This window comes from Entelurus aequoreus, linkage group LG14 (assembly GCF_033978785.1).
Source record: "Entelurus aequoreus isolate RoL-2023_Sb linkage group LG14, RoL_Eaeq_v1.1, whole genome shotgun sequence".
Taxonomy (NCBI): Eukaryota; Metazoa; Chordata; class Actinopteri; order Syngnathiformes; family Syngnathidae; genus Entelurus; species Entelurus aequoreus.
In genome coordinates, this window is record NC_084744.1 from 50,206,204 (window position 1) to 50,231,203 (window position 25,000).

At 40.9% G+C, this 25,000-nt stretch overlaps 1 protein-coding gene across 4 annotated transcripts in view; it reads right to left on the reverse strand.

Moving 5' to 3' along the window:
- Positions 1–25,000, reverse strand: part of LOC133664998 (importin-13-like) — a 69,082-nt gene that overhangs the window by 26,248 nt on the left and 17,834 nt on the right. For all 4 annotated transcript variants that reach the window (XM_062070119.1, XM_062070117.1, XM_062070118.1 and 1 more), the window contains 7 exons: positions 15,598–15,739; positions 15,367–15,533; positions 11,781–11,901; positions 8,812–8,959; positions 6,650–6,831; positions 6,544–6,570; positions 6,339–6,473 (listed from right to left, as the gene is read on the reverse strand). In XM_062070119.1, coding sequence (XP_061926103.1) covers positions 6,339–6,473; positions 6,544–6,570; positions 6,650–6,831; positions 8,812–8,959; positions 11,781–11,901; positions 15,367–15,533; positions 15,598–15,739 — 922 coding nt within the window. The remainder of the gene's footprint in view (positions 1–6,338; positions 6,474–6,543; positions 6,571–6,649; positions 6,832–8,811; positions 8,960–11,780; positions 11,902–15,366; positions 15,534–15,597; positions 15,740–25,000) is intronic.

Sequence of the window (25,000 nt, forward strand, 5' to 3'; positions counted from 1 at the left end):
TGTGAAAGTCCAACACATCAGCGAAAGTCCAGTCCATAGTGGGACCAGCAGGAACCATCCCGAGCGGAGACGGGTCAGCAGCGTAGAGATGTCCCCATCCGATGCACAGGCTAGCGGTCCACCCCGGAGCAGAGTAGAAAAGAAAAGAAAAGAAACGGCAGATGAACTGGTCTAAAAAGGGAGTCTATTTAAAGGCTAGAGTATACAAATTAGTTTTAAGATGAGACTTAAATGCTTCTACTGAGGTAGCATCTCTAACTTTTACCGGGAGGGCATTCCATAGTATTGGAGCCCGAATAGAAAACGCTCTATAGCCCGCAGACTTTTTTGGGCTCTGGGAATCACTAATAAGCCGGAGTTCTTTGAACGCAGATTTCTTGCCGGGACATATTGTACAATACAATCAGCAAGATAGGCTGGAGCTAAACCGTGTAGTATTTATACGTAAGTAGTAAAACCTTAAAGTCGCATCTTAGGTGCACAGGAAGCCAGTGCAAGTGAGCCAGTATAGGCGTAATATGATCAAACTTTATTGTTTTTGTCAAAAGTCTAGCAGCCGCATTTTGTACCATCTGTAATCTTTTAATGCTAGACATAGGGAGGCCCGAAAATAAAACGTTACAGTAATCGAGACGAGATGTAACAAACGCATGGATAATGATCTCAGCATCGCTTGTGGACAAAATGGAACGAATTTTAGCGATATTACGGAGATGAAAGAAGGCCGTTTTAGTAACACTCTTAATGTGTGACTCAAACGAGAGAGTTGGGTCGAAGATAATACCCAGATTCTTTACCGAGTCGCCTTGTTTAATTGTTTGGTTGTCAAATGTTAAGGTGGTATTATTAAATAGATGTTGGTGTTGAGCAGGACCGATAATCAGCATTTCCGTTTTCTTAGCGTTGAGTTGCAAAAAGTTAGCGGACATCCATTGTTTAATTTCATTAAGACACGCCTCCAGCTGACTACAATCCGGCGTGTTGGTCAGCTTTAGGGGCATGTAGAGTTGAGTGTCATCAGCATAACAGTGAAAGCTAACACCGTATTTGCGTATGATGTCACCTAGCGGCAGCATGTAAATACTAAAGAGTGCAGGGCCAAGAACCGAACCCTGGGGAACTCCGCACGTTACCTTAACATAGTCCGAGGTCACATTGTTATGGGAGACACACTGCATCCTGTCAGTAAGATAAGAGTTAAACCAAGACAAGGCTAAGTCTGACATCCCAATACGCGTTTTGATACGCTCTAATAAAATATTATGATCAACAGTATCGAAAGCGGCGCTAAGATCAAGAAGCAGCAACATAGATGACGCATCAGAATCCATCGTTAGCAATAGATCATTAGTCATTTTTGCGAGGGCTGTCTCCGTAGAGTGATTTGCCCTGAAACCGGATTGAAAAGGTTCACAGAGATTGTTAGACGCTAAGTGTTCATTTAGCTGCTGTGCGACAATTTTTTCGAGGATTTTCGAGACAAACGGAAGGTGGGACACCGGCCGGTAGTTTACCATGAGGTCAGGATCGAGGTTAGGTCTTTTGAGTAGAGGATGAATAACCGCTTTTTTGAATGCTAGGGGAACAGTACCAGAGGAAAGTGATAAGTTTATAATATTTAACACTGATGGACCTAATAAAACAAAAAGCTCCTTGAGAAGTTTCCCAGGAATTGGGTCAAGTAAACATGTTGTTTGTTTTGTCCCATTTATACATTTTAACAATTCCTCCAATGTTATTTCATCAAAGAGGGAGAAACTATTTTGGAGGGCAGTGTCCGTCGTATATACAGTCGTATTTATGTTAATAGAACCCAGTTGTAGCTGGGATGCATTGTCTTTAAGCTCTTTTCTAATGACTTCAATTTTCTTATTAAAGAAATTCATAAAGTCATCTGCTGAGTGGGTGGAGCTACTGGGAGGAGTCCCTTGTTGGGTTAGCGATGCTACTGTACTAAACAAAAATTTAGGATCATTTTTGTTGAGGTGGATGAGATTCGAGTAATATTTAGCTTTAGCTGAGGTAAGCATGCGTTTATAAGTTATTAAACTATCACTCCATGCTTGATGGAAAACCTCAAGTTTAGTCGCACGCCATTTGCGTTCCAGCTTTCTACATGATAATTTCTGGGCTTTAGTTTCTTCTGTAAACCATGGGGTGCGCCTTTTAGGGGCCCTTTTTAGCTTTAGCGGTGCTACACTATCAATGGTGTCGCGCAGGGCGTCGTTAAAGCTGTTAGTGAGGTTATCAATAGAGCCCACATAATTTGGGAATGGTGCCATTACCGAAGGCAGTAGGTCAGTAAGAGTCGTCGTTGTGGCAGCATTAATGTTGCGGCTGCTATAGTAGTTATTATTATTATTATTAGTTTGTTGACAATGAGTCAGAACTTCGAATTTTATAAGGTAATGATCGGACATTACTTTAGTGTACGGGAGTATCGTAACTTTGGAGGTGGTGACACCCCTGACGAGCACTAGATCTATCGTATTACCGTTGCGATGCGTGGGTTCATTTATTATTTGTGTAAGACCACAGCTATCAATTAAAGTCTGGAGCGCCACGCATGGAGGGTCCGATGGGGTATTCATATGGATGTTAAAGTCTCCCATTATGATTATATTGTCGGCGTGCGTCACTAGATCAGCAACGAACTCTGAAAATTCATTGATAAAGTCCGAATAGGGCCCGGGGGGGCGGTAGATGACAGCCAGGTGCAGAGGCAGCGGTGTGACAGACCTCACAGTAAGCACCTCAAACGAGTTATATTTATTATTTAGGTCCGAGGTAAGGCTAAAGTTTTTGTTGTATATTAGTGCAACACCCCCACCCCTTTTAATGGGACGGGCAATATGCGTTCCCGTATAGCCAGGAGGAGACGCCTCACCCAGCGCAAAAAATTCGTCTGGTTTGAGCCAGGTCTCGGCTAGACCAACGACATCAAGATTGTTGTCTCTAATGACTTCATTAACTAATAACGTTTTGGAAGACAATGACCTTATGTTTAAAAAGCCCATATTATAGGTGGTGGGCTGTTTTGAGGAGTTTTTGTTGAAAGTATCCGTAGTAGCAATATTAATAATGTTACGTTTATTATGCGTATTGCACTTTAAATAATTTCGACCATATCTAGGAATTGATATGACAGGAATTTTTAGATTGTTTGCCACCTCAGTAAAATGGATGTCCACCTCTGACGCAGAAAAAACATTATGTGAGTTGTATATTATTCTAAGAGAATTGCTATGTGTGCAGGGATTATCCAGCCTGGCGCTGGCTAGTTCTAGCTTAACAGACTCCTTATTAGCGCTTCTTTGTGAATTAGCATTTAGCTTTTTCGTTAGCCCCGCTAACAACAACGCCTTTAGCTTTGTTGTTAGCCCCGCCCGACACCCCCACTTCTGCTTCCGAGCGCACCGCTTACGTCTCTTTCGTTGACGGTCTCCGCTGGTAGTGGACGCCGCTGCTTCAAAGGCCACTGCTGGATGTAGCTCGCAAAGAATTCCCAAGCTAGCGAGTAGGTCCACCGTACACGCATCTTTCAGCCCAAAATGGCCCGATCTCTCCACATCCAGAATCGTAAGTCGGTCGTAAGTGATCACGGAGTGAACACGCTGTGAGCCAGCCAAGAAATTGACTGAATTGAGGGGTATTTTTGCCAAATCGGTCTACACTTCCAGGAGCGCTCGCAAGAAGCTGCCGCCATGAAGCGCCGCCATCTTGGATATGCCATCTTGGATTGATACCTAAATTTGTGGTATCATCCAAAACTAATGTAAAGTATCAAACAACAGAAGAATAAGTGATGATCACATTTTAACAGAAGTGTAGATATAACATGTTAAAAGAGAAAATAACCAGATATTAACTGTAAATGAACAAGTTGTCAGAATAATTGTATCTAAGTTATCACAAAACTTTGTGTTTCAGTGAGTTCCCGGAAAGCAGACAAAAGCTGTCTTTGATCTTACCAATCAAAAGGCCTTTAAAACTCCACTGTGTAGGATGGGAAGCGACATGAAGGTGTCGGTTTCTTTGATCTCTTTTAATCCACAGGAAGATTTTGTCTTGACCCGAGATCTACAAAGCGGAGAGGAAGCAGGACCTGACCCCCCTACAGGCACCTTTTCTTTGAACTGTTGTGTGACGAAAGGCAGCGGCTGTTTACGACCCCCTGTCCCTTTAGAAACAGCTGTTGCCATGTAATCAGGGAAAGTCCAAATAAAAGAGGAGGCGTACAATCTTTCGTCAGAGCGTGGTGGAAGACTGCACAAAGAGTACAGTACGGAACGTTTCTCCTCAATGAGCTAAATTGAATTCTGCCTCCGTTTAATTCCTTGCTTCTTGTCTGTTTAATAGATGTCATCAGTGTTTGAACCTGACACAAGTAGATTAATAATTCATTTTCTACCACTTGTCCTTAATAATTTTGAAAAAAAATAGAATAATAAATGACACAATATGTTACTGCATATGTCAGCAACTAAATTAGGAGCCTTTGTTTGCTTATTTACTAATAAAAATACAAGTTGTCTTGTATGTTTACTATTTTCTTTAAGAACAAACTTGCAATAAGAAACATACGTTTAATGTACCTTAAGATTTTTTGTTAAAATAAAGCCAATAATGTAATTTTTGCGGTCCCCTTTATTTAGAAAAGTATCAAAAAGTACCGAAAAGTATCAAAATACATTTTGGTACCGGTACCAAAATATTACACTGCAAAAACTGAGATCTAAGTAAGATTAAATATCTCAAATAAGGGTGATATTTGCTTATTTTCTGTCTGATAAGATACATTTTCTCACTAAGCAGATTTTATGTTAGAATGTTTTACTTGTTTTAAGGGTTTTGGTCTAAATGATCTCATTTAGATATTATAACTTGTTGCTGAGATTTTATGACCTGTATTGAGTAAAACAGTGGTGTCCAAAGTGCGGCCCGAGGGCCATTTGTGGCCCCCAGCTAATTTGTTAACGGCACCCGGCACATTCAGAAAATACAATAATCAAAAATAAAAACATAAAAAAGTGTAATAAAAGAGTAAATAGTTGAAATGTAACAAGTAAAAAGTTGCAATGCTGACACTAATAACACAAAAGCTGCCACGCGGACTGTTGTTGACCTATTGAAGGCTCCAATTACTTCACATGAACAATTCCACTTTGAAACATTTTTTGGGGAAAATATTGCATATTTTGTGCGAAACAAAGTTTTCTTTCACAAAAAGTGCATCAAACAAACAAAAAAATATGAAAAAAATAATTGTTTTATTTATTTTATTTTACTTTATTTTTATTTATTTTTAATTTTTTTTAATACACTGTAGCACTTTGAGATTGTTTACTCAATATAAAGTGCTTTTTACAAATAAAATCTATTATTATTATTATTATTAACAGATCTACAGACTTAAGCGTTAAAAGTAAAAAATATAAATATAAATTTGGCTTATTTTCAACACTTACTCTTTTTCTTTTTTTTTGTCATGAATTATTGACCTATTTAAGGCTCCAATTACTTCACATCAAATATTCCACTTTGAAATGTTTTGGGGGAAAATGTTGCATAGTTTGTGTGTTTGCCATATAAATAAGGGTTTTGACGTAAAGGGCTTAAACATAAAAACAACATTTTTTAAAACTTTATAACGACAGACATCTCGAAATTTAAGCGTTGAATAAAAAAAAAATATATATATATATATATATTACTTATTTCTAACATTTTTATGACTGAAACCCTTGAGAAAAGCCATAAAGGTTAAAAAAAACAACTATATATTGTATAGGTTTTAAAAAAGGAAAAAATATCAAAATGGCCCCCGCATGCTTTGATTTTTCAGTCTGCGGCCCTCAGTGGAAAAAGTTTGGACACCCCTGGAGTAAAACATGCTTGAAACTAGAATATCAACTGTTGCAAAGCTGTGTCATCAACACTCACAAGTATAAAACTGCTTTTTTAAAGTAATAATTTCTTACTTCAAGCATGAAAAAAAATAAATCATGATGTCGAGCGCATATCATTATGTCAAGATAATGGCACTAGCATTTACTAAATTTAAGAATATTTTTCAACATATTGAGCAAAAAGCTCTCATTTGTTTTTCTACCAAGAAAAGTGCACTTGTTAATAGTGAGAATATACTTGTTTTAAGGTATTTTTGGGTTCATTGAGGTTAGCTAATTTTACTTGTTTTGGAAAGCCAAATTTTCTTGTTCTATTGGCAGATAATTTTGCTTAGTTCAAATAAAATACCCCTCATTTTAGTATTTCGTTTTCTTGTTTTTGAACGCTGACTTTTTGCAGAGTAGTATCGGGACAACACTACTCCATACCGTTTGTTGTGCCATGGTCTCCAGCTGCTGGACGTGAGGACTGATGAGTGAGTGCAGTTTTCCCAAGATCTCCTCCATGGGCATGGCGGACAGCAGGAAGCCCAGAGCCTGCATGAGCCACATGCACTGGCTGCTCTGCACAAACATTACAAATAAACGTCATCCATGTTTCGCTCACATAGTCTCTTTGCAACACTCCACTCACCTTATGGATCCCTTTAACCAGCACATCCTATTGAGAATGAATGTATATATTTTTTTATCATTGCTATGCATTGATTTGCGATTTGAGCGACCACAGGAAACCAAACCTGGGACACGTTGAGGATGTCCTGAGTGTAAGGACCGAGGTCGTGGCGACACTCCCTGCAGATCCTCTTCAGGGTAGAAACGCTGGAGACGGAGAGCTCGGGCCTCACAAGACCCTGGAGGACCATGGGTAACATACCGCCAAGCATCACTGGGTGGTCCACCAGCCACTCAGCCAAGGACCCTTGGCAACACAAATACAGGTGAAACTCAAGAAAATAGAATATTGCACAAAGGTTTGTTTATCTCTAATATTCAACACTGTGTTATAACATGCAAGTTAAGATATTTCAAGACTACCTTTGACGTAATTATGATTATTGCTTATACAAAACCCAAAACCAGTGAAGTTGGCACGTTGTGTAAATCGTAAATAAAAACAGAATACAATGATTTGCAAATCCTTTTCGACCTATATTCAATTGAATTGACTGCAAAGACAAGATATTTAACGTTCGAACTGGAAAACGATGTTATTTTTTGCAAATTTTAGCTCATTTGGAGTTTCAGGCCTGCAACGTGTGTCAAAAAAGCTGGCACAAGTGGCAAAAAAAAACCTGAAAAAGTTGAGGAATGCTCATCAAACCCTTATTTGGAACATCCCACAGGTGAACAGGCTAATTGGGAACAGGTGGGTGCCATGATTGGGTATAAAAGCAGCTTCCATGAAATGCTCAGTCATTCACAAGCAAGGATGGGGCGAGGGTCACCACTTTGTGAACAAATGCGTGAGCAAATTGTCAAACAGTTTAACAACAACATTTCTCAACCAGCTATTGCAAGGAATTTAGGGATTTCACCATCTGCGGTCCGTAATATCATCAAAAGGTTCAGAGAATTTGGAGAAATCACTGCACATAAGCGATGATGTTACGGACCTTCGATCCCTCAGGCGGTACTGCATCCAAAAGTAACATCAATGTGTAAAGGATATCACCACATAGACTCAGGAACACTTCAGAAAACCACTGTCAGTAACTGCAGTTGGTCGCTACATCTGTAAGTGCAAGTTAAAACTCTACTATGCAAAGCGAAAGCCATTTATCAACAACACCCAGAAACGCCGCCGGATTCGCTGGGCCCGAGCTCATCTAAGGTGGACTGATGCGAAGTAGAAAAATGTTCAGTGGTCTGACGAGTCCACATTTCAAATTGTTTCTGGAAACTGTGGACGTCGTGTCTTCTGGACTAAAGAGAAAAAGAACCATCCGGATTGTTATAGGCGCAAAGTTGAAAAGCCAGCATCTGTGATGGTATGGGGGTGTATTAGTGCCCAAGGCATGGGTACCTTACACATCTGTGAAGGTGCCATTAATGCTGAAAGGTACATACAGGTTTTGGAGCAACATATGTTGCCATCCAAGCAACGTTATCATGGACGCCCCTGCTTATTTCAGCGAGACAATGCCAAGCCACGTGTTACATCAACGTGGCTTCATAGTAAAAGAGTGCGGGTACTAGACTGGCCTGCCTGTAGTCCAGACCTGTCTCCCATTGAAAATGTGTGGCGCATTATGAAGCCTAAAATACCACAACGGAGACCCCGGACTGTTGAACAACTTAAGCTGTACATCAAGCAAGAATGGGAAATAATTCCACCTGAAAAGCTTCAAAAATGTGTCTCCTCAGTTCCCAAACGTTTACTGAGCGTTGTTAAAAGGAAAGGCCATGTAACACAGTGGTAAAAATGCCCCTGTGCCAACTTTTTTGCAATGTGCTGCTGCCATTAATTTCTAAGTTAATGATAATTTGAAAAAAAAAAAATACTTTTTTCAGTTCCAACGTTAAGTATCTTGTCTTTGCAGTCTATTCAACTGAATATAAGTTGAAAAGGATTTGCAATTCATTGTATTCTGTTTTTATTTACGAATTACAGAACATGCCAACTTCACTGGTTTTGGGTTTTGTAGTTTAGGAAATTTTGGGGGAGTTCAAAAACTGTAAGGCAAGATCATCAAAATGATATCAAATGAAGGCTTGACATATCTCACTTTGTATGTAACGAGTTTATATCACATGAGTTTCACATTTGAAGTTGAATGGCTGACATGAATGAACGGGCTTTTGCACAATATTCTCATTTTTCGAGTTTCACCTGTATATCAACAAAAGTGTTAATTGTCGTGGAGTGCACAGCATGATCATGCATGAATATTCCAGCTACCTATTGTGTACATGACCGTGTCGGCCAGCATGACGTTACTGATGTTGATACGGGGGATGAGACCAATCAGACCAGGGATGACATCAGAGTAGTTCACGTCGATGGTTTCTGCTATGGACTGGAAGCCAAATAATAACGCCTCTGTGTCCTACAATGGAGAAGAAGAGACATTAAACTACAAAAAATAGCACACGCAATGTACATATCGTATTTTACGTATTTCCTCAACTTTGAAATCTGTGGCTTATACAAACGTGTGGCTAATCCATGGATTTTTCTTTGCTAACGGCCATAATATTTTGTATATGTGGGGGGGCGTGGCCTGCGGACCTGCAGCGAAGCGGGGTGTGTCGACCGGCTTCGAGATTAGCGACAGGTGCGTAGATGGCACACCTGGGCCGGCTTATCTAATCACCTGTCGCTCTGTTAAAAAGCAGCAGCCAGGAAGGGGAGGGGAGTTGATGGTGGAGTGCGAGCGAAAGCGAGACAAACGACACACTGGAAGGAAAACCATTTGTGTGCTCAATGGATAAAAAGAGACTCTTATCACAAAATAAATCATTGTTCAGAACCATGAACGCCGCTGTCATGTCAGTGATTGGTGGTCAGAGGAACCCGGAGGAGAGAGTCTTCCACAGTATACAACAAACTTACATAACGCCGACACAGAGACTGAAAAAGTTTGTAATTGTTTCTGCTATAGCGGCATCTTTTGGTCGAGTTTGCTCACTATATGCGCTTAGGATTGAAAGTCTAGAGCAGTGGTCCCTAACCTTTTTGTAGCTGCGGACCGGTCAACGCTTGAAAATTTGTCCCGCGGACCGGGAGGGGGGGTGATATTTTATTTTATTTATTTATTTTTTGTTCATAAAGAAATACAATCATGTGTGCTTATGGACTGTATCCCTGCAGACTGTATTGATCTTTATTGATATATAATGTGTACAGTATATTGTGTTTTTTATGTTGATTTAATTTTAAAAAAATAATAATAATTTCTTGTGCGGCACTGGTCTAGAGTATTTCCTTCCGTTTCATGCTTTGGACTGGATGTATAAATGCCATTCCATCGAGTAGTCATCCATAGCGTTTCTGCTTGTATGCGCTCTTCATTTACTCCAAGAAATGTTGGTAAGTTTTACAACATAACTACAATAATTTTTACTTACTAAACCGTCCCATGAGTGATGTCTGTCGGAGTGTTTTTGTGCATATTTGTACGTACTATCCTAATGTAAACAAGCTAACGCCATTAGCATTAGCTAATATGCTAACACGGTTACGAGTGTCTGTGTTAGTATTATTAACTTACAATGACTTTCTTTTTATATTTTTTCAGTTTCACAAATTCGTCAGTAAATTCACCAAAACGTCACTGTGGAGTTATTGAGTCTGTTTAGCTGATTGTAGAGCTAGCTGTTTTGTTTGATTAGTTGTTTTACTGCCGTGTTACAGACCTCGTTTAGAAAACAATGGAATTAAGTAAATATAAAACCCAAAACCAGTGAAGTTGGCACGTTGTGTAAATGGTAAATAAAAACGGAATACAATCATTTGCAAATCCTTTTCAACCTATATTCAATTGAATAGACTGCAAGGACAAGATACTTAACGTTCGAACTGAGAAACGTTATTTTTTTTACAAATATTAGCTCAATTGGAATTTGATGCCTGCAACATGTTTCAAAAAATACTGAGAAAGTTGAGGAATGCTCATCAAACACTTATTTGGAACATCCCACAGGTGAAAAGGCTAATTGGGAACAATGATTGGGTATAAAAACAGCTTCCATGAAATGCTCAGTCATTCACAAACAAGGATGGGGCAAGGGTCACCACTTTGTAAAAAATGTGCAAGCAAATTGTTGAACAGTTTAAGAACAACATTTCTCAACGAGCTATTGCAAGCAATTTAGGGACTTTACCGTCTACGGTCCGTAAGCAGCATGCCCGTGACCTTCGATCCCTCAGGCTGTATTGCATCAACAAGCAACTTTAATGTGTAAAGGATATCACCACATGAGCTCAGGAACACTTCAAAAAACCACTGTCAGTAACTACCGTTCGTCGCTACATCTGTAAATGCAAGTTAAAACTCTACTATGCAAAGCCAAAGCCATTTATCAACAACACCCAGAAACGCCGTCGGCTGCGCTGGGCCCGAGCTCATCTAAGATGGACTGATACAAAGTGTTCTGTGGTCTGACGAGTCCACATTTCAAATTGTTTTTGGAAACTGTGGACGTCGTGTCCTCCAGACCAAAGAGGAAAAGAACCATCCGGATTGTTACAGGCGCAAAGTTGAAAAGCCAGCATCTGTGATGGTATGGGGGTGTATTAGTGCCCAAGGCATGGGTAACTTACACATCTGTGAAGGCACCATTAATGCTGAAAGGTACATACAGGTTTTGGAGCAACATATGTTGCCATCCAAGCAACGTTACCATGGACGCCCCTGCTTATTTCAGCAAGACAATGCCAAGCCACATTCTGCACGTGTTACAACAGCGTGGCTTCATAGTAAAAGAGTGCGGGTACTAGACTGGCCTGTCTGTAGTCTGTGTGGCGTATTATGAAGCGTAAAATACCACAACTGAGACCCCGGACTGTTGAACAACTTAAGCTGTACATCAAGCAAGAATGGGAAAGAATTCCACCTAAAAAGCTTCAAAAATTGGTCTCCTCAGTTCCCAAACGTTTACTGAGTGTTGTTAAAAGGAAAGGCCATGTAACACAGTGGTAACCAACCTTTTTGCAATGTGTTGCTGCCATTAAATTCTAAGTTAATGATTATTTGCAAAAAAAATAAAATCTCAGTTCGAACATTAAATATCTTGTCTTTGCAGTCTAAGTTGAAAAGGATTTGCAAATCATTGTATTCTGTTTTTATTTACGAATTACACAACGTGCCAACTTCACTGGCTTGTCCACACACAACAAGACCCGGGTAATAGAAGTAGCTTGACAACCTGCCACCCTGTTGACTGCTGGGGGTCCATCAGCTGTCTTCCCAGGCGCTCATAAAGGTTACTGAGCAGCTCGGCTCCCAACATTTCATACACGTACATCAACGTGTCGGAGATGTCCACCCTGGAAGGTAAAACAACCATGTTGTTTTATCATTTATAATTGAATATGTTAATGAGACTGTTCAAACTACAGGTGTTCACAAAGTACACAGAACAAGAATTATGATGAAAATCTTGAACCCTTTTTTTATTTTTTTTATTGAGACAAAGATTATTTATGTATTTAATATTTGTTTACTTACTATGCCATATTATTTGTTTATTATTTATTTGTTCACTGTTATGTTACAGCGAGCAAGGAAATGGGATACAATTGCTATGGTGCGAAAAGGGGCTCAGCTTCTTCCTACTCCTTTTCCGACATGCTGTCACGAAGCAACTGGAAATATGTGATGCATTACATTGTATTGTATGCATGTTCGAAATAAACTGAAACTGAACAGTGCACTCAAATTTGAGCCACATCGATGCTAAGTTAGCCTATTAGCTAAAGACTTAAAAACTTGCAGATATCATGTCTGGATCTGACTCGTGGATTGTTTTAGTTTTTTTTACCACTGTCAGTAACTACAGTTTGTCGCTACATCTGTAAATGCAAGTAAAAAATCTACTCTGCAAAGCGAAAGCCATTTATCAACAACACCCAGAAACGCCGTCGGCTCGGCTGGGCCCGAGCTCATTTAAAATGGATTGATGCAAAGTGGATAAAGTGTTCTGTGGTCTGACGAGTCCACATTTCAAATTGTTGTTGTTGTTTTTTATTTTTTTTATTGAGACAAAGATTATTTTTGTATTTAACATTTGTTTACTTACTATGGTATATTATTTGTTTATTATGTATTTGTTCACTGTTATGTTACAGAGAACAAGGAAATAGGATAAAATTGCTTTGGTACGAAAAAGGGTAGAATTAAATAAGCTCAGCTTCTTCCTACTCCTTTTCGGACGTGCTGTCATGAAACAACTGGAAATATGGGATGCATTACATTGTATTGTATGCATGGTCCAAATAAACTGAAACTGAACAGTGCTAACATTACACTCAAATGTTAATGATAAATTAGCCTATTTGCTAAAGAATTTTTTTGCTAAAGAGTTTTTTTTGTTTTTTAGGATGTGTAGCGAAGCCTGCTTTTCTGTAAGATACTGGGCATTTAGCTATAAGGGTGTGTCAGAGGCATCATCTTAATGACGTCATAAAAATCCAAAATCCTCAAAACCATTTGTACACCTCTTCCCTCAAAAATGGAGCAAACATGCAAATACAAATGATAGATGTCATCAGGTTCAAACACTGATGACATCTATTAAACAGACAAAGAAGCAAGGAATTAAACAGAGACAGAATTCCATTCAGCTCAATTGAGGAGAAACGTCTGGGCTGTACTCTTGTACAGTCTCCCACCACGCGCTGACGAAAGATTGTCCCCTTTTATTTGGACTTTCCCTGATTACATGGCAACAGCTGTTTATAAAGGAAGGGGGGTCGTAAACAGCCGTCGCCTTTGGTTACAAAACAGTTAAAAGAAAAGGTGCCTGGAGGGGGGGTCAGTTCCTGCTTCCTCTCCGCTTTGTAGATCTCGAATCAAGACAAAATGTTCCTGTAGATTACAATACATCAAAGAAACCGACACCTTCATGTCGCTTCCCATCCTACACAGTGGAGTTTTACAAGCCTTTTGCTTGGTAGGATCAAAGACAGTTCGCCGGGAACTCATGGCAACACAAAGTTTTGTGATGACTTAGATACAATTATTCTGACAATAGATTTTTCTCACCTTTGACACTCATAAAAATGCTCTAGGCACACATGTGACTGTTCAATTTTACCAAAATAGGGGTTTAAAATGTTATTACTAACAGAGGAGATGGATATTGTTTTGTTTGTTAGGATAATTGTGCCATAACTACACATTTAATTTTGACAAAACTTTGTAGAACCACCTGAAGTTTTCAAAATAAAGGTTGCAATAACTTGTGTTCACTCTTTGCTGTTGCAGTTAGGGGTGCAACTAAAACATTATTTTAATACACGAGTTGGCGATAATTTTCTTTTTTTATTGCTTATGATCTACTGTGCACGTTTTGAGGTGGATGGTGATTTTTACTTACTTTTTTAAAACCTATGAAAGTAAATTTAATGGTAACAAAAGAAAGATAAATTACTAAGACACTTTATTCTACAAAGTTTATAATCACAGTGAAAAAATAATCAATCAAATAATGTATTTTTCTATCCAGTACTGTTAGGGTGAATTAGCTGCAATTATTTAACTAATGGAATAAAAGTGTAAACTTGAACCTTCCTGGTGGTCTATCAAGCATATGGAGCTGCACGTCTTCTAGGATAGTAGTGTGTCATTCTTCAATGAAACAAGTAAAACTTAAAAACTAAGGATTTAGACCAGAAACAAGTAAAACTTACAAATGAAGGATTTAGACCAGTCTACTAGTGGTGTGCATTTGTTCGAGACGTCCCAAGTTTAATAGGTGTCTGGTCCGTGGGGTGCCTCCAACTTAATTTTAAACATCTGACAGTAAAATAGCTTGTGGGTAACGTGATTAATTCTGGCTAATGACCATGAATTGTGCTTTCAAGTGGGCACTGCACAGCATAATCATATTGTGGGGGGGGCGTGGCCTGCGGACCTGCAGCGAAGCGGGGTGTGCCAGGACCGGCTTCGAGGTCAGCGACAGGTGCGTAGATAGTCCACCTGGGCCTGCTTATCTAATAAACTGTCGCTCCGTTAAAAGGCGTTGGAGTTGAAGCGAGAGCGAGACTGACAGACACCAAAATACTTTGCACATTGCTGAAAATAAAACTGTCTAAAAACCCTGAAAAGGAGCGGCGATGTCGGTGATTGGTGGTCCGAAGAACCCGGAGGCGAGAGTCTTCCACACATATGACTTGATCCAAACAACCTTTTCCGCTCATGGCGCAAATAAACTAAGACTAAAAGTCAACACACGGTCACACGTAACACAACCTGCTCACTAAACTTTGTAGATTTTATAAAAACATGTCCAAACACAACACATCATTCAAAATTACACCTATTTAAATCCCCTGCAATGCATGATGGGAAAATTGCTGAACAGCCTCTCCGCACATATCCGTGTTTGGCACATTTTAGCTGCTTGATATTTTTGATTGATTACAACAAGGTATGAGTCAAAATTTCACATACTCCTAATACATATATAAATATGTATATGTATATATACATACAGTATATACATATATATGTATATATTTATATATTAAAGTTAAACTTAAGTACCACTGATAGTCACACACACACACTAGGTGTGGTGAAATTACCCTCTGCATTTGACACATCCCCTTGTTCCACCCACTGGGAGGTGAGGGGAGCAGTGAGCAGCAGCGGTGGCCGCGCTCAGGAATCATTTTGGCCAAATTTTTTTTAGCCCAATGCGGCCCTCATGTCAATAAGTTTGGACCACCCCGATTTAGACAATGCAGGTGCATGCCATGTTTTGATTAAATACTATTTGTTTGTCTCACCTGTAGATTCTAAACTGCTCCTTGTCATCAGAACTCCAGGATGCGTATTCTTCCTGGGAGGGATAATGTGATTTGTGCAGCAACACATCCACTAGCTGGAAGTAAACCGGCCTGTAGACTTGCAGATAAATGGCCTGCTTCTCCTCCTCCAACGACAAGATGTCATCCTGAACAACAATCACAAGAATGACCACCTGTGCCAGAGTTGTAATAGTACATGACAGTCCTCACCTGCAGAGTGTACCAGAAGGTGAGCGTGAGGGAGCTGGTTGTCTCACTCACTGGGTACTGGCCAGGAATCCCGGTACAGAACAGAATCATGTTGACTAGGGCCAGATACTCCTGCCAGTGATCCACTTGCTCCAGCAAAACCCTAATAACATACACAAAACCAGGTGACTTTCTTTGCAATGTTTCGTTTTATGTTTCAAATGCTCTGATTCTGATACACGGCAAAAGTAGCTTGCTTCATCAAAGCTACATTTAACTGCATTTCTATCTATGGGCCCACATGCATAATATCAATGTTAATGTAACTGAGAGTGGACCCAATAAGGGTCCATTATTATTGTCATTTAGTAGGGGACACCCTACAACTACCTCTAGGGGTCCCAACACCCCACTGTATGTATTTATTTTAGCTTGCCTTTTCTTTGGCCCACCCCTATAATGTTATTAATTTTCTCTACCTCATACTTGCCACCCTTGAGACCTTCGAATTCGGGAGATTGGGGGGTGGAGGGTGGTAGCGGGGGTGTTTATTGTAGCCCGGAAGAGTTAGGGATGCAAGGGATTCTGGGTATTTGTTCTGTTGTGTTTATGTTGTATTACGGTACGGATGTTCTCCCGAAATGTGTTTGTCATTCTTGTTTGGTGTGGGTTCACAGTGTGGCACATATTTGTAACAGTGTTAAAGTTGTTCATACAGGCACCCTCAGTGTGACCTGTATGTCTGTTGATCAAGTATGTCTTGCAGTCACTTTCGTGTGTATGCAGAAGCCGCATACAACATGGGACTGGGCCGGCACGCTGTTTGTATGGTGAAAAAGTGGACGCGTCGACAGATTTTAAAGGACGCTAAAAGCAGTGCCATCACGGCACGCCCTTAATATTGTTGTCCGGGTGAAAATCGGGAGAAATTCGGGAGAATAGTTGCCCCGGGGGATTTTCGGGAGGAGCACTGAAATTCGGGAGTCTACCGGAAAAATCGCAGTGTTTCCCACACATTCATTTATTTGTGGCGGCCCGCCACAAAAGAATTACGTCCGCCACAAATAAAATAAAATAAAAATAAATAAAAATATATATATATATATATATATATATATATATATATATATATATATATACATATATATATATATATATATATATATATATATATATATATATATATATAAATATATATATATATATATATATATATATATATATTTTTTTTTTTTACCTTTCCAGCTTCTCAGGCAAATCATATAGTTGATGTAGATGCCCAGATAGGCTGTTCAGATTTACTTTACAAAAGAGAAGTGTAGGATACTTCTCTTGTTGCCTTATTTGTATTTGACCACTACTGTTTTCTGTTTATTTGTTACTGACTGTGGCAGGACACCTCTGCCTCTGTTTCACTTTATGTTGCTGGTAAATAATATGGTTGTAGTAGTAGGCTAAAGTTACATTATTTAGTATGCACTAATTAAAGGGGCAGAGATTTAAGAGACATTTTAGCTTTTATATTTTATAAGATATATTTTTTGTAAGAACCACAATTAATAAATATATTTCAGTGAATAACTTATTGTTCAAATCTGTATATAAATACGTACATAAAGTGTTGTAATTATATTGTACAATGGATGGATGGATGGATGGATGGATGGATGGATGGACGTTTAAAACAAAACTGTTATTATTAATTAGTAAGTATACATTTTTTGAGCCTTTTTAGAGAAAATCATATCATTGTAGTAAATTATGCAAATTACTCAATGATGTCATGGTGACCACGCCCATAGCCACGCCCCCACCACCACAGGTATCTTGGCAGTTTATGGGAAACACTGAATTGGGAAGTTTGGCAAGTATGCTCTACCTACAGTAATAAAACACAGCATCTATCTATATCTTGACAAAAAAAAACAAGAACTTGTGTGTTGTTTGGGAACAGTAAGTAATACGGGGGGTCAGCAACCCGCGGCTCGATAGCCGCATGTGGCTCTTTAGCGCCGCCCTAGTGGCTCCCTGGACCTCTTTCAGACATGTGTGAAAATGGAAAAAAAAAATTGTTTGTTTTAATATAGGAGGACAAACGTGACACAAACCTTCCTAATTGTTAAAAATCCCACTGTTTATAATAAACATGCTTCACTGATGAGAATATTTGAACTCATCGTAGTTTGTTTACATGTACAACTTTCTCCGACGCTGCCACAGAAAGACGTGTTTTTTGCCACTCCGTCTTTGTCTCATTTTGTCCACCAAACGTTTTATGTTGTGCGTGAATGCACAAAGGTGAGCTTTGTTGATTTTATTGATTTGCTGGAGTGATTATCAGGCATGTTTGGTCAATCCATGACTGCAAGCTAACCAAGGCTTTTTCTGTCTTGCCTCTGGTGAGGGCGGTCGCTTTCCGCTCCCTCTTCTCCCAGCTTGCTCTCTTAGTTTTTGTCTTGTCTGAACTTTTTTGAAGCCTCTTTCTTTGCGCTGTCCTCAAATCTAAACATCAGACATGGATATGATCAGCTGGACTCTCGACGCAATTGACAAAATCTTTTCGACTGAAAAGGAACATTTAATTGAATTTGAGAGACCCAGCATGGACGAATAGAACAGACAAGTCATTGTTTTGTCTGCTCGCGGAAAACAAACATCCTAATCTACGATTTGACTCCCTCGAATGGCCTTGACGCTGTGAAAACAGGACCAGGATGTTCTGAAAAACACCCCCGAAGACACCTCAATGATGGACGCTTTTGACCTCCCTCCCTCCTCAACGACACCTGGAGTGTCGAACTTTTGCAGATCGGCCTCAGTCTAAAAAAACATTACATCATCACACCCAAGACAATTGGGCACACACACACACACACACCCTCCCCCACCCCACGCCTTCACCACCGCTTGTTGCGAGTTTGTCGTGATTAAATGTAACGTGTTTATGTGTGCATTCCATGGAGGTTTTTTCCCACTCCAGACTAGGCCCCCTTAGGAGCCCAGTCTAGATTGTATTTTTTTACTCATCTTTTTCCCCAGCGTTTTACCTTTTTCCCATCTTTTACAGGGCGCCTTGTGGCGACCCATCAGCGTTCCTGTTCTGTAACAATTGAAAGATATATATATATCTTCATATATCCATATTTTGTGTTACTTATTAATTTTCATAGTCATATTACATATAGCTAATGTTCCATATTGTACTCTTTGCTTTTCTTTTCATCCCATGACAAAGTGCTCGCACTTGGGCCGGCCTTGAAGTAGAAGGCAGAGAGGAGGAATTCCTCCTTCCTGTGCTTCCCAGGCCGACTCAAGATAAGAGACAATGAGCATGTGTTTGAGGTGAGACAAGTGAGGGCGGGGGGAGATACTGAAGAGGAGAGGGCTTTCCGGGAAGTTTTCAGATCAACTTGGGCTACGCATTTGGATGTGTTGTTCGAGGCTGGTCTCTATTCTCAAATATTTGACAATAAAATTAGAAAATACCTATTCTGTGATTGGTGTATATTCGAGATCAGTTTATGTGTCATCTAAGTAACTTGGGACTGACCAGCGTTTTACATCCCACTTGGAGGAACATCTGGTCAAACGCAACAATTTGGGGGCTTCGTCCGAGATGACACGCTGACAATTGGACCTTCTCTTGCAATCTTCTGGACAGACTCACATGGCCAAAACATAATTCAAGGTAAGCAGAACCTTTCTTTTTAGATAAAATCTGCATTAGGAGTCTGCCCAGAAGTCTGTAAGTTAAACACTGCTTTGTACCCCAGACACAGAATGGTGATTTTGATAGATTGATTGCATTTTGCCGTAGCCACCATTGCATAAAAGTTGTGAACTCAAACGTCTGGTAAAATAAAAAATAAAATAAAAAAGTAACTGGAAGTTTTATGGTAAAGTGAAACGCAGAGAGAGTGCTTACGTGTGCGTGGGTGTGTGTGCGTAGGGCTGTAGGCACTTGCTTGTGTGTGCGTGAGTGCTTACACGTGCATGTGTGTGTGTGCGCGCGCTGGTGAAAATGGTCAAGAGAAAAAAAGAGCAGGGTTGGTGCTCGAGAATTTAAGAGTTTAGCGTATGATAAAAGTAAACGGGGATTACGTGGAAAAACGAAATGCAGCAAAAGAACCGATGATTAATGAGACAAATAGGACAGACTAGACTGATTGGTGTTTTGCCTGCCGCGCATGCGCAAGACAATTCAAACGACCCGCCCAGACTCTGACTAGGCCACCGCCCCCTACTCCAGTGAGAAGGAGAGAGAGAGAAAAAGAGAGCAGGTGAAGGAAGATTGAGGGAGAAGAGGATGGTTTGAGAAAATATGGGAAAAGGATGTTTATAACCTTACGTTATGTGAATGGTTTCTAGGAGAACAGAAAATAGAAACATTGTGTGAAGTGTAAGGAAGAGATGGATACAGGATGTTGTTTGTAAAGGAAAACGAAAGTGAAGAAAAGATGAGAAAGTGACAAATGAAGGTATTCGTAAATGGTATGCTGTTGATTGTGGTTAGCTGCAAGTTTGTTTATTTGTTTGTTTGTTTAGTTGTTTGAGTGAAATGGGAAGAAATCAATAGGAGACTTTAGAAGCATTTTGTATCGTTGTGTTTCCACACAAGATGGCAAAAATACAGAACAACAAGTAGGATTAATGGCTGAATCTTCGACCTCACCGATAACACCATACGTTACAAACATAGCTACTGCTATGCGCAGTCTCTTTCCTCAAGATGAGGATGATAAGGCTAATGACAGAGCAGCAAGGAAGCAACTCCTTAATTTACAGATCGCTGAATATAAAAGGTTAAAAGAACCAAAAGGTCAAAGATCAGCTAGGATATATTCAGCAGTGGGTGACCTTGCTTTTGAGTTCCAACAGGTGGAGGAAAGAATCCTCAACAGACGTGCGACCAGACGGTTGGACTCGGGTGGTGGACAACACGGTGCTTCAAAGCCAGTCCGGGGTGGAAACTGTTTCGGCTGTGACCAGCCTGGTCACTGGAGTCGTGACTGTCCGAACATTTTCGAACAGGAAAGGTTCCGTAGTGCCAACAAACGAACACAAAAGCGTGGCAAAGGACGCCCACCGCAGGAGCCCCAGCAGGAGATACAGACTGGCCCCCTGCTGGACATGAGTGTCAACGACAATGTTATCAGTTCGTGATTGACACTGGCGCCACCCATTCGATTCTGAATGCAGAGGTACCAAAGAAACTGTGTGCTTCCTCTTTAAAGGTCGAAGGCTTCGCTGGGGTCACAAGGTTACCTGTCACCAAACCACTTCCGGTTCAGATTGCTGGACCTCCTTTACAGACTGTACCCTGACATTCAAATCGCACAGAAGGAACATTCCTGGTGTTACCTGACGGCTCAACCACCAAGCTGCGACACCACTACCAAGGCTCCTACCACAGCCTGAAACAACAGGAATGGCTGACATCCAACTGCTCTAACAGTGAAAACCCTGACTGGCTGAGATGCTTCCGTGTGTTCTGCCACCCGACTCGCCATATGTTATGATCACCAGTTAGACACTCATACCAGGAGACCTTTAACTCCTCTGTATATTTATATATGTTGGAACTCAAGGTGTGGTTGCTCATGTTGACCTATCTTTGAAACAACTAGCATGGTATAAGATGGACACAATTGTGTCCCACATTGTTCACTTGCTCTCTGTCTCGCCTACAAAACCAAAGAACTTAGGTGCAATGATAAGACACGGCGTAGCTGCCAAACATTACACCGACACCCAAATACCACATTTTCAATTGTTTAGGTTTAGCACATAGTTGTGTTAAACACATAACTATGGGCTGCACTTTAGACACCTGTAGGCTACGAGGAGCTAGCAGCTGCACAACAGCTGAGCTAAAACGACACATTACACATTTAAGCATATCAAATAATTATAGTTGCTCATTACATACACAAAGTTGCCATGGCAGAAGTCTGATAGAAAGTATTCAGTAACAAACGTGTCTGCATCATTCAACTTTCTACAACATGAGCTTGACTTAATGAATTATTGGGGCCACCAGGTGTGGTAAAATTTCAAAATACTATTGATAAAGCATCCGCCATACGGGTAGTAGTTTTCTAGTATTTGTGACAATATAAAATATAAGCATATTTAGTGGAGTTTGAGTTATTTGTGATATTGCTAAGGGGTCCCCTACCCTAACAACACCCCCCAGTGGACCACAGAGGCTAAAGAGACTATCTATCATTGACCTCAAACATGACTTGTCCTCCGCTACTTGGCTATTAGTTGACCTTTTTCTTAGATGTTTCTGAAAGTGATAGTATGACTAACACAGTCCTTTTTCAGAAACAGAAGGGGGTGAGTGAGGGTGGATACAGACTCCTTGGAACAAAATCGACAATCATCCGACTCTGACACATTCCATAGTTTTAACATTTTTCCCGTGGGTAAGAAGTTATAACTAATTTTAATTTGAAAATAACGATTTTACACATCGATAGTACTTTAGTAAATCAAATTTAGAATATGGAGGAGGTGAGGGTGAACCAGGTATAGTCTTTGATTTCACTGATATGATCAATACGGTACAAGGGAAAAGGTACATACTGACTTGTGTTGACAATTACAGTGGTTGGCCGGAAGCAACAACAGCCTCAAAAGAGGATGCAACCTTGTGAATGACCTAGTACCCCGACATGGTTTCCCCAAAAAGATTAGGTCAGACAACGGCACCCATTTCAAAAATACTCACCTAGCCTTGGTCGAAAAGGCTCTCGGACTAGAACACAGGTTTGGTTCGGTGTACCATCCTGAGTCCCAAGGTAAGGTTGAAAGGATGGACCAGAATATTAAAAACTAATTGGCTAAAATCTGTGCACAGACCAAATTTAATTGGATTGACATGTTGCAATTAGCGTTAATGATCATTCGAAGGTCCGTGAATAAAACTGTTTTACCGCCCTTTGAGTTTTTCATCCTATGAGCTGCATACAGGTCAGCCATTCACAGGACCAGCAGCCGCCATGGAAGGAGGACTCAGCGTAAAACCAAAATGGTATTTTACACAAAAAATGCAGAATTTGTGTGCCAGTTCTTCTGTACAGATACGAGGATGACAGCCCGCCACTCCAGATTCCCTTCCGGCCGCTGAGAGGGTCAAGATCTAGGTCATCAAACGCAAGTGGACGGAGCCCAGGTGGTCCCTTCAAGGTCGTGGAACGGACGTCTCACGCCCTTCGACTAGCTGGTAAAGGGGACACCTGGTACCACCTCTCCCTCTACACTCCTGCTGAAGAACCTGACAGATTACCAGCGGATGTCATTGCTGACATCGCCACTACATCTGCCCCACTCGACCCCCCAGCAGCGCCTTTTGAGCCTGAGGCAGCTGAAGAAGAACGGGAGCAGAAAACGACTCATTTTTAGTGTGTGTGTTAACGAAGTAACACACATAAGGGGTGACCGTGCTAGTAACCTCTCCCCCTCTAGGTCATAGAAGAGCGAGGCTTTAATTACACACACATAATCCTACAGCCCAGAAGACGACGCTGAGAGAGAGATTTTCTACCTATATTACTCTTTTTAACTTCTATATTGTATATCCTAATTTGAGACCAGCCTTTATACTCGAAGTTATCCAATTTCTCTTGCTTGTTTTCAGCATAACTATCTGTGTCGTTATATTAAGTGAAAAGTTTGATGTTTATCCCCGTTTCGTTACCTGAATTACTCTGATTTTGATAGACGAAAAACAGGATGTTACGCCCAGAAGTATTTCCTGACGGATTGGTGTTTAGGCTTGTTCTACTGTTCTTGTGCCTCAGTCCTTCCTTCCCGACGACAGTGACTGACAAGTGTCTTAGAACAAACAGCGGACTTTAAATAGACTGGGTAAAAGGGGATAGCAAGACTTATTTTTTGACCTGTGCAGTGTGATTAATTACGGGGGACACAATAGCTATTACCGTGGTAATAACTTCTATATTTGTGACGACTCAACCCTGAACCATTGGTGTCGGATGCAGACAACATACGCTGGTAAGTGGTGCCCATCGTCCCTTTTATGTTGTTTTGGGGGTTGACCTGACTGATACAGACTCTAAAGGAATTATTAAAATTAATGTCCTTGAGAGGGCGTTAACTACCTCTACACCCTCTGTAGCACCTAAAGTACCACCCCACCTTGGTGGTGTTTCAAAGGCTCTCACATCTGTGCGTGCTAATGACATCACCACCGAAGGCCTGGTAACTTTGACCTTAGGAGCGGGTACAGGTAAACCTGTGGCTCAGGTGGATGCCAAAACCTGGGTGACTGTGTTGCTTGTTCCGCTGGACGTCCCTTTTCCCACACTTACCCCGCCCCTTTTAAGTTGACTGACATAAATGGCTCAAACTGTCTTATTTCCTTGTTCTCTGAACCCACGCCACCAGGGTGCGATTTGTTGGCTAGTGTGTACCCTCCTGTTGACAATTCCACCCGACTTCTTCCATTTGTGGCCCAAAAGCTGAATTACACGTGTTTTCAATTCAAAGGACCCTCTTCGTCCCCCAACAAATTGGGTGACATTAACCCTTCCTGGTGCACCACACTGATAGATGGCTCAAGGATAGGCCCTTGGGCACGAGCTGAGTTATTCTGGTATTGTGGGGAGCACAGATTGTACATTAGAATCCCAACGTTATCCGTAGGGCTTTGTGCTATGGTTAGACTGGTGACCCCACTCACCCTAGTGGGTACCAAATTAACTCCCCTTGTAACTCCTGTCTCAGCGGCCTCTCTAACTTCTCGCCGACGCCGCCATGTTTTATCTCGGAGGAGTGTTAAAGGGCTCCTTTGATCTGATGAGAAACCCTGATGGTGTTTACTTTGATGCAATTGGACAACCAAGAGGGGTCCCCCTCACAACACAAATTGTGGTGTGAATCCTGTGCAGGTTTCGAGAACCTTCCTATCATCGGTGCTATTTTCCCTGTGACTGCTACTAAAAATGTAGAACGCATTAACTATGTTTTTTATAATCTGTGAAGACTGACCAACCTGACTCGTGACGCCGTTGAGGGACTTGCTGAACAACTTGCCCCGACTCTCCCTCATGGCATCCAGAACCGCATAGCCCTTGACCGCATCCTAGCCAAGGAAGAAGGAGTGTGTGTGCAATGTTTGGTGACCAATGCTGTACCTTCATTCCTAACAATTGCTGCCCCCGATGGCTCGGTCCAGAGCGCCTTAGAAGGCCTCAGAGCCTAAGAACTTACTGAAGTTTCCGGTGTCTCTGACCCCTTTAAAGATTGGCTTCATAACACCTTTGGGCAGGTGGTCTGACCTAATTAAGTCGGCCCTGGTCTCCATTGGAGTTTTCTTGGCCGTCGTAACCTCATGCGGATGCTTTATTGCCCCTTGTGCTAGGTCTCTATGCACCCGCATCATTGTTAGAGCTGT